Genomic DNA, 10,241 nt, shown 5'->3' with positions numbered 1-10,241 from the left:
ATGTTGCAGCGCTTAGAGAAGAAGACACTGAAGGAGACTGCTTTAGAAATTTTATTATAAACGGTCTTTTTCTTTGTTTGCCCACAGTCCATTTTAATCTTAGTGTCCTCAGATATTATTATTATTGTCATTATTGTCATCAGCAGCTGCATTGTCTTGAGGAGATTAATTGAATCATATGCTTTGTTCAACAAATAGCTTATACAATTTTTTTAATTATTATTATTATTATTATTATTATTATTATTATTATTATTAGAAGGATAAAAATAGTTCTAAAATAATTTTAGAAAAAATCTTATTTGTTGAGTTTGTAAATTCCATTAGTCGAGTCCTGTTTTTCATCTGTAAAAAGATTCAGGGCGTCAAATCGATGCGCACTGGCGAGATCATCTAACGTACGCGGAGTTACTTCAGGACTTGAGGTTATTTCAGTGTCGTTAACTTTACCTGAGAGGCTCTCTTCTTCATGAGTTCATTTCCTCAGCACCGCGTGTCTGAGCGGAGTGGATAGGAATTTAGACGACACGCTGCCTATTTCCAATAATATCAAGAAAAGGGCTTAATCATTTACTTGGCCTCTTAACAAGCGCGTATGTATTTATTTATTTGTCAGTCGGTGTTCCTGAGTCGTGGCAAGGGCCCTTTGCATGTTTGAGTACGGTGGAGCATAATACAAACACGCCTGCAATCACCAGAAGCCTCTTGTGGCCATTAAAAGTCAGTAGTTCAACTCGAGCTTTTTTCACGAACTGAGTGGTTCTCTAAAAGTCTGAAGTCCGCATATGCACTCATATCAAGGGGCCCTTACAAACATCACTCCAACTGTCAATATTTCATCCTTTGTGTTCACCGACGTTCTTGCAGTCATCACCACCGCAAACAACACGCGCATGTTGAAAATGCACTATACGGACCAATGAAATTTACGCACAAGTGTTGTTACATGTGTAAATGTTTCGGGGTTGGGGGATGGCATGGGTAGTTTAAGACCGCGTAATAGAAATTGTGCGTGGGTGCATGGATGATAGCGCTGCTTTGTATTGTTGCCCTGGCTGCTGATGCCCCGCCTCTGATGGAAGCCTTAAACCTGGCACCAAGCTAAAACAAACGAAAGTCAGCTTCGAGCTCCCACTCAAACCAATTAAGGCGGACTCCAGTGCACACTCATACGTTTCCATCCCGCTGCAGCGACACTGAAACAACAGGAACAGAGAAGCTGGCCAAAAAAAGAAGGAAAGATTGCCTTGCCTTCTAATTTCTCCCTTTCCAACACAGAACAATGTCGATGAGCCCTAAACATACGACTCCTTTTTCTGTATCCGATATCTTAAGTCCTCTTGAGGAGAGCTACAAAAAAGTGAGTATGGAGGGGAACAACTTGGGGGCTCCTCTTGCTTCGTACAGACAACCTCAAGTCACGCAAGCGGCGATGCAGCAGCACCACATGGGCCACAATGGAACAGTACCCGCTGCCTACCACATGACTGCAGCTGGAGTTTCCCAGCTGTCACATTCAGCAATGGGGGGATACTGTAACGGGAATTTGGGTAACATGAGCGACCTGCCGGCCTATCAAGACGGCATGAGAGGCAGCACGACGGCCACCAGCTGGTACGGAACGAATCCGGACCCGCGCTTCTCCACAAGTACGTGAGACTGATCGTACTCTTTATTATTAGAAATAAAAATGCTTATTAAAATGCTTCCAACATTATAATTAGAAATTTGTTTATTAGAAATCTTTGGCTTGTGTGGAACAAATACTATTTAATCAGAATTATGACATAATTGTGTTTTAAAGTGTTATAGGTTAATCACACATTATAAAATTGTACATGTAAATATTGCTCTCAGTCCATAATTTTAAACGTGTCAGGTAAACAAAACCGATTCTGTCAATTAGCATACTTTCAACAATACACTCCCACTGTATGACCAAAACTTAATTCAAGTCATACAAGATTCATATTTCGTTAATGCGTAACCGTGGGCATTAAACACATTCGCTCATTTAATAGATAGAAATATTGAAATTTGGTTTTTTTTTTTGTTAAAATGCAAAGCTAAATATGATTATTTTTCTTGCAGTCTCTCGTTTCATGGGTTCCTCGTCTGGTATGAATATGGGGAGTATGAGCACTCTTAGTTCATTGGCGGATGTTGGTAAAAGTATGGGTCCGTTGACCAGCACACCTCGAAGGAAGAGGCGCGTTCTCTTCTCTCAGGCGCAGGTGTACGAGCTTGAGCGCCGATTCAAGCAGCAGAAGTATCTCTCTGCACCGGAAAGGGAGCACCTGGCGAGTATGATTCACTTGACTCCAACTCAAGTTAAAATTTGGTTTCAAAACCACCGGTATAAAATGAAAAGGCAGGCCAAGGACAAAGTGTCCCAGCAGCAAATGCAACAAGACAGTGGTTCCTGTCAGCAGCAGCAGCAGTCTCCACGGCGGGTGGCCGTGCCAGTGTTGGTGAAGGACGGAAAGCCATGCCAAGGCGGCAACCATACTCCCAACACTGGCATACAAAACCACCATCACCAAGGGGGAAACGTCATGATTATGTCCAATAGCAGTTCTACAATGGGTCAGCATCAAAGTCAGCAGGTAGGCAGTGCGGGACAGTCGCCAGATCTGGGTCAACACACCGCAAGCCCCCCATCTCTCCAAACCCAAGTATCTGGCCTGTCACACCTGAACTCTTCCGGTTCCGAATATGGAGCTGCCTTACCTTGCTCCGCTCTGCTTTATGGTAGGACTTGGTGACAACGGAACAGACAATAACATTATAACAGAATAATATACGGATCCAGATAATCTGTATACTGTACTAAAAAAAAAAAACGAATTTTGACCATACGAACAGTGATGCGCACTGAAATCATTGTCTCCTTTATGGAGGGAGAAGTAAAAAGGCTGCAAGCAACACGAGGATTGCCAAATGACAAAGGTATCAAATCTTTTATTATGAGGACGAGCGCCAAACACCATTAAGAAGATGGAATTATTTATATACGCTAGATGATAAAAGGAGACTGATAAACACTAAATTACATTTTTTTCTGTTGGATTAAAAATGTTTCGTTCAACAATGAAGACGTCTCCAGAGTTAGACTGATAAATAACACTGATTTCTTATAGAATTCACTGTAAGACGTAGCCTGTATATTTCTGTAAAAGAGTTGGAGTGAATGCATAGTTTTTAGCGATATGTATATTGTACAAAATTTTTATCGATATTAAGGGTCACATGGTTTTTTTTTCAGTTCCATTGTTATTTGTATGTTTAATTTACTTGTAACTTATATAGATATTTGACTTCAAAGCATTCCTACAATCATATTAATAAATTATGACAATAACAAGAAAAATAATTACACGTTTATTGTAATTTTGGGTGCAAGAATCAACCTCTCGGCGATGCTAAAAGTCGAACCTGACCAATTAAACAGTTGTTTAAAGAGTAATAAAATGAAAGCGAGTTTAAAAAGCAACAAAGCTAGCGTTCAAACAATTAGCATTTACATTTGTTATAGCTTTTCCAATTTTAAAACGTTTTGTTTCAATTACAATCGACGTTTTTATGTACTGTTTGTACTAGATAATCCCTCATTGCGACAATGTGGAACAGGTTTCCTGAAGTCTTTTTGCAAAGTAAGAATGCACAAAGATATGTTGTTTCTGTGCGGTTCAACATCCATGCACTCATAGTCTTATAGTAGCCCAATTGTGACGGTGTTTTTTGCGTTATAAATGTTGTGCCGTGCCTAAACATGATTATAAAATTGACACAAACACCCCAGACCCATTGCATGGTGAACCACTGCTTTGTGCAATTTAATTGCTTTGCTGGGCCAAATGTCACAAAGCCAAATCAAACAAATTACTGTTTTCGTTCCCAAGTTAATTGTATTTAGTGAAAAATAATTAATTGTCTTATTTGTCATTTTCTATCTTTTTACCAAGATTTAAAAAGGTCTCTATCAGGAGCGTTTTCATTGTAAATGAGTCAGTGTAGGTGAGGTCTCCACTCCTTTAAAGAAACTCACATCAAACAAACGCTCATGAAAGCTAGCTTATCAATCACATCGCTATACAAACAACAGTATTTTCCTAAATAACTTTGCAAGACGAAATAAACGCACTTATCAGAGCACCATCCATCAATACCGTGTTTGTGAAGATCAGAGGTAAAATCAAACGCCCCTCGTGTTTACGTATTGATAAAAGTTCGTAAACATCAGTGATGGGTGAGGTACGATTGACTGTTGGCATATTTGAAAGTGTGTAGTCTCTGTATTTGTGCGGCTTTCAAGAACAGGTTATAGTTCATGTTATATTTAAGAGAGGAAAAACGTTATGCAAAAAGGAGACAATTTAATATAATTTGACGATGACACCGAAGTTTTCCATTACATTTTTTGGTAAAGAACCCAAAAGAAATTCAGACTGTATAATAAAATAGCCTACAAATAAAATGAATAAAATAAAAAATTTCAAAAACTTTTAGAATAATCGGTCATTTATTGACAAATGACACTTTGTTTGCTTTTTCATTCTTTGTTTATTTCTTTGGTTTATCTCTTTATTAATGTCCTCATTATTTATCGCTTGTCAAATCACAATTTATTGTTGTTCTGAACTTGGCTACACTTTATCCCTTTAGATGAATATTTTGGTAATGGTTATGAACTCAGTTACTATTCACGTGACATGCATTAATATTGCCAAACTGCTTTTGCGTTTGAAAATGATCGAGGATTGTGTCATCAAACAATATTTTTTCACTTTCATTTTTCCTATAATATGCACTAGTTTCAACTATGTTGTTTTATGAAGTATTTGAATAACTCCATGATTAAATTGATTTTGTCAACTAAACAATCGACATTATTATTGCAACTTTTATAAATTGATTAAAAAATATTTTTCCTTAGAAATCCACAAACTACCCTTGTTAAATTTAGAAAGCATGTTTACTAGTTCGGAAAATAATATTTTAGGACAGGAATGTCATCTGGGACTGCGCTTAAAATTAGAGCTGCGTATTGTTGGCTCACTATGTGTAGCTAAAGATTTTTGATTGACAGACCAGCGCTAGAATTTATTATTGGCTATTTTATTAATTATTACCCTCGGTTATTTCAGGCAATATTTTCAAACATTGTTGTGGCGAATGTAGGTATAATTAACCAGACGTAAAACAAAAAATATAAAGCTGGGCCATGACTCCGCTCTATTGTTTATCGTCTCTTATCAGTTCTTTTCATTTCACATTTACATTTTATACATTTTAGACGTTTTTAATCCAAGGCAATTTACAGTATATTCAAGGCTTTTGCTCTATTAATGGAGCTACGGGAACATATACTTCTTTAATAGCAAATAAAACCCTTTATGTAGCTAGTAAACCTTCAACTGATGAAGGTATTTATTTGATGCTCTCGCGCCAGTAACCGGGCACTGGGCGTGCGTTTTAATGACTCACTGATTGTAATGATGCTCTTCTTTTCTGTGAAGGGTCGTTAAATCAACAGATCATTTTGTCGATTATGTCCGAAATTATACTGCCGAAGGTCTTATATATGCTACTTTTACCTGCATTGATACTTAATGTAAATTCCACCTGAAATTCTTATATCTATATCTTGCATATCAGTTTTGAAAAAGACTGAAATAACAGGGGCTATTAGACGAGATGATAGAGTTGTCTGTGGACATTTTCTATTTGTTTTCTATTTTTACTTTTAAAAGTGAAAAATAACATATGTTTTTTAACATTTATTTTAAGGAATAATATTTGTTTCTCGGGACCATTTTCTCATGGCATTAGTTACTTTTTGTTATTAATGGTGATAATAATGGGATTAATTACACGAGATGAAAAAGCTTAAAGCAGACCTACAGGTCCTCATTATTTGTGCATGTCACTGTAAAGTTAATAGGCAGCAATATTTCTAATAAAAAAAAAGTAATATTTCTGCTATAGTTTAACCTCTAAACGTGCGCAATTCTTTTCGCAAGGCTGATTAAATTGATTAACCCACATACATAAAATCAAATCTGTTCATTTTATTGACAATTTAGATTTTCCCTTTTATCCATTGTGCAAATTCAATCATTTTCTACAGCTATCTAGCAGCGCCGAAAGAGTCTATTAGGTTTTACAGGGATTCGTTTTGTTAGAGCTCCACTGAAAGACTCCAGATTACATTAACATGTCTGAGGCTCGGTGTGTGGTCTTTGTGTGGAGCTTGTCGCTGTTGAAAATGACTTGTTGGAAGCGTGTATGCTCTCATCACTTTCTCCCAACACACGTTGCACAACTGCTGACTGTCTTGGCGGCTTTTGGGTGCAAAGGTCGCAGTCACCTCCCCGCAATTAGACCCTAATTTCAACACAATCATATCAGAGTTAGGCTATCTGGGGTTCGTTCCCAGTTTCACTCTACTGTACATCAGGGAAGAACCCACAGGGTTGATTTACACTACATTTATACTTTTGAGAGATTATAAGGTTTACTGACAACCATATATAGGTTCACTGGTAATCATATTTCACTCGTAACACAATATTTAACTTTACGATTTGGCATAATTCAAATGTTTCCAAAATCAAAATATGATCAAGATATTAAGATATTTTAAATATTAAGATATTTTTAAACGCGTTGGTAAATTAAAAGGGATATTAAACGCAATATATACAGATTCGTAAACACTTGTTTTTTCTTTACATGCAGGAATGTACGTTTCTAAACAGACTTGTAAATAAGGTTGCCTGCAAGACTTGCATATACGCCAATGTTCGTTTAATTTACACCACTGAGTTTAAACATGCTCACAACTATAAAAGAGAAAAAAAAATTAGATGGAATTCAGTCTGTAACAATATTAGAGATTTGTCCATAATTTCGTGTTTTGGTTTGTCTTGTGACATTTGTTGTGCTTTGGCGCTGTCCGGGGTGCTGAAGTTTCTTTTAGCCAGTATTGACTTGTGGCCGAATGTTTGGACCCATTTTATTAAAATCATATAAATCACCTTAGGTTTTAAAAATTCTTAAAAAATAAAGAATTACATGCCCTATCTGAAAAGGTACAGACGTAAGCGGTACAGAGGCCAAATGATGCAACCTTTATACACAAACGGTCATAGTGCAACGAATTATAATACTATATTCATATTTTCGACATGAATATCTAAATTAGTATTAATGATTTTGACATGATGATAAGGGAGAGAGAAATCCAAGTGAAATGTGAGGTGTAGCCTATACATCATCTTCAGCGTTTAAAGTTATAACAAAAACGAAAGATGAGCACGGACTATGGTTTTCGTCTTCTTCCAACGCCTCTTATCTGAGTAAGCATTCCACAATGTGCCTGACAAATGGTACAATTACACATTAACTGCAATCACCTCCTTTAGTAGCCTAAATCTTATTGTCAACTAGTAGCAAAAATATCTTTAATTGTCCAGCATTTATCTGCTTCGCGAGGCCATTGTACTGTGCACGCACAGGAGGGTTATTTGCAAGGAGAAATACTTAGCATGCAGCGCGGAACACAAGATGCTGTAATACTTGACCTTTCAGTGTAATTGTGGCACCAGTGAAATGCAGCGCATTCAGTCCTGTCTGAATGGAGCCTTTACCAATGAACAAAAAACTGCATATTTTTACCTTTCTTTAATGTTTTTGGTTTTGTTTCTCTTCATATAAAAGTGTTATTTTAATGGTCCGGCTTTTAACCCACAGTTTAATTTCCATCAACTTTCGAAATATTCCGATAAGAAAATGCTTTTTCGTGTTAGATAGGGAACGGTAATAACGTAAGTATATATGAGGAGCTCAGATGCATAAACCGCTAAACGCCACCTCCGTCAAAAATAAGATAATGATATTAACCGAATGCCTTGCTTAATTCCAACCTTAGGCTATTCGGAAATAGCGATTTGTTGGCAGAATCCATTAAGAGTCTAATAAAAAAAAAATTACAAGAAAACGCATCAGACGCAGATGGTTTTGATATAGGCTAAATATCACTGTAAAAAGTTGCTGTAATTATGCAGCTGGTTGCCAGTAACTTACTGTGGAAGATAAAGATTGAAAATGTTTCATGGTCATTTAACGTTGAACAAACTGTTGCCAGTAAACAACATAAATGTAAAATCTACAGTAAGTTACTGACAGCTAGTTGCCAGTAATACCCAGTAATACTGTAATTTCTACAGAATTTTTTTACAGTGGCCTATATTTAATATTTCAATAATACAATAACTAAAATACACGTTTTAAATGTCCTAAAAGTAATGCTTTATAGTTTCTTTTGCTGGTATAGATAGCGTTTTTTTTCTCTATGCCAGGTAAATGAAAATCAGTCTGTATCGCATGTCATGTTTACCATTACGCATTATTTAGAATGGTTTATTTTATAAGAATATATTCCGACTATGTGTGGTTAAATTCTATATGTGATGCAAGCACACGTTTGGCGAAAAGAATTCGGAAATAATAGGCGTTAAAACTAAAAATTCCTTGACTGTTAAATGTTAAGATTGTAATGTCAGAGTGCGACAGCTCGCTGGTCATGACTCAATAATGAAATCCCAAGCAGAAAAGAGGCGCTCTATCGTCTTGTACTGTACCAGCGGGAGTCCTTTGGTGATCAGCGAACCATCACTAACCGTGTTAACACTTCCTCCCCTGCTAAATAACGTGTAATCACCTCATCTCACTGCTATTTTGATCAACTTTTGTCACCTAAACACTATCTGATTACTTAAGCGTGTTGCAACAAAAACTATTTAAAACGATTGTTTAGCATAATGGATCTAAACTGGCAGTCTGCAATCACCAGCCATTCTTTTTACGATGTTTTATGTTTATTGATCTAGATAGATGTAGCTTAACTGAGCATGGTAAACATTCGACTAAGTTAATTCGATTCCGTTATTTGTATAATGATTTAACCAATTGGAGACCTAAACTAACTAATATAAATACATAGCCTGACGTTAGGGTCAGAAGAGAAATATATAAAAATATTTTTATTTGAAGTAATCAACATTATGAACCACTATTTTTAATTGGACTGTTTATTCCTTATGATGAAAATTAATCATGATTTTATTAAAGTAAACGTGTTGTAAATTGTTTAGGATTATTACCATTTGTAAAACTATGGCTTTGCCAAAGTAACCATGGTTAAACTATGTAGTTCGAAAGGGTTCAGTGGTAGCCTACACTGAAGCCTATCTAGTTCCACTTTAGTTCTACAGCATGATAAATCGTTCCATAGACCTATACTGAATTAACAAAATTGTACCGCATATTTAAAACGTCAAATTGACGTATACAACAAAGTACATAACTATGAAACACATTGCCAAAGAAATCCAGTAAGCAACCTAAACAAAGGAACCGATATACTAGGATTAAAAGCGGCCCACCTAGTCAGTGTGGCACACAATGAGTAGCCTATACCGCACAACTGTGAAGAATATACGCTCTATACAGGAGTGTGGTGGTTTAGACACTAAGACCTGTTGAGATGAAGGCTTTTTTTCTGCAGAACCGGAAGGAGGGATGCTATTTGCCCCTTTATAAAATATGTCATTAGGAAGAATTCATGTGACACAAAGGGACGGCAGTCAAAAATTGCCCCACCACTGTTCAGTAATTATATAGTTTGCCCAGACTGCGGGCTGTCATGCGTCGAGGCAGGTGGCAAGTCCATCATGCAAATGGCTTGGCGGTGCCGCCATAATTAGCCAGCGCGAGTCGCCCAAATTAACAATTAGCTAACATGCAATTCTCTCCGCGCGCGCGGCGGCTCGCGTTTGTGTGACCATTGTATAAGGCAGCCAATTGCACATATGGCGTATCATTTATCATTTTCTATGCTTCATTTACAATTATATGGCAAAGGAAATCAGGGTAAACGTTTGTAACGATTAGACTTTCTCTGACTGGTTGCACGGTTTCCGGGGAAAGCAAAACTAAGCAGACAGGGCCTATTTCTGTTTTACCAAAACACTGTAATCTTGCCATGTTGCGCAGGACACTACTATAATGTGTATCTGTTTATTTCACCCCAACCCTTGTTGGGAAAAAATGGACAACTCTTTGAAAATGTCCAATAAACTTGAAATGTCAAATTTTGATCCCACCATTAGTTTAAACAAACCAGCATTTTGTGTTGAAACAGCTCATAATATGTTATTTAAACCCAAAGGTTGGGT

The 10,241-nt window shown here is 36.9% G+C and overlaps 1 protein-coding gene across 1 annotated transcript; it reads left to right on the top strand.

Moving 5' to 3' along the window:
• The first annotated feature begins 317 nt into the window (after positions 1 to 317).
• On the top strand, positions 318 to 4,722 carry LOC129418362 (thyroid transcription factor 1). The gene is made up of 2 exons (XM_055173314.2): positions 318 to 1,649; positions 2,092 to 4,722. The coding sequence occupies exons 1-2, from the start codon at positions 1,283 to 1,285 to the stop codon at positions 2,763 to 2,765; spliced, it is 1,041 nt and encodes a 346-aa protein (XP_055029289.1). The 5' UTR covers positions 318 to 1,282; the 3' UTR covers positions 2,766 to 4,722.
• The last annotated feature ends 5,519 nt before the right edge of the window (positions 4,723 to 10,241 follow it).

The sequence above is a fragment of the Misgurnus anguillicaudatus genome, chromosome 7 (genome assembly GCF_027580225.2).
Source record: "Misgurnus anguillicaudatus chromosome 7, ASM2758022v2, whole genome shotgun sequence".
NCBI classification, from domain to species: Eukaryota; Metazoa; Chordata; class Actinopteri; order Cypriniformes; family Cobitidae; genus Misgurnus; species Misgurnus anguillicaudatus.
Note: the sequence above shows the minus strand (reverse complement) of the source record. Positions and strands in the feature narration are given on the sequence as shown.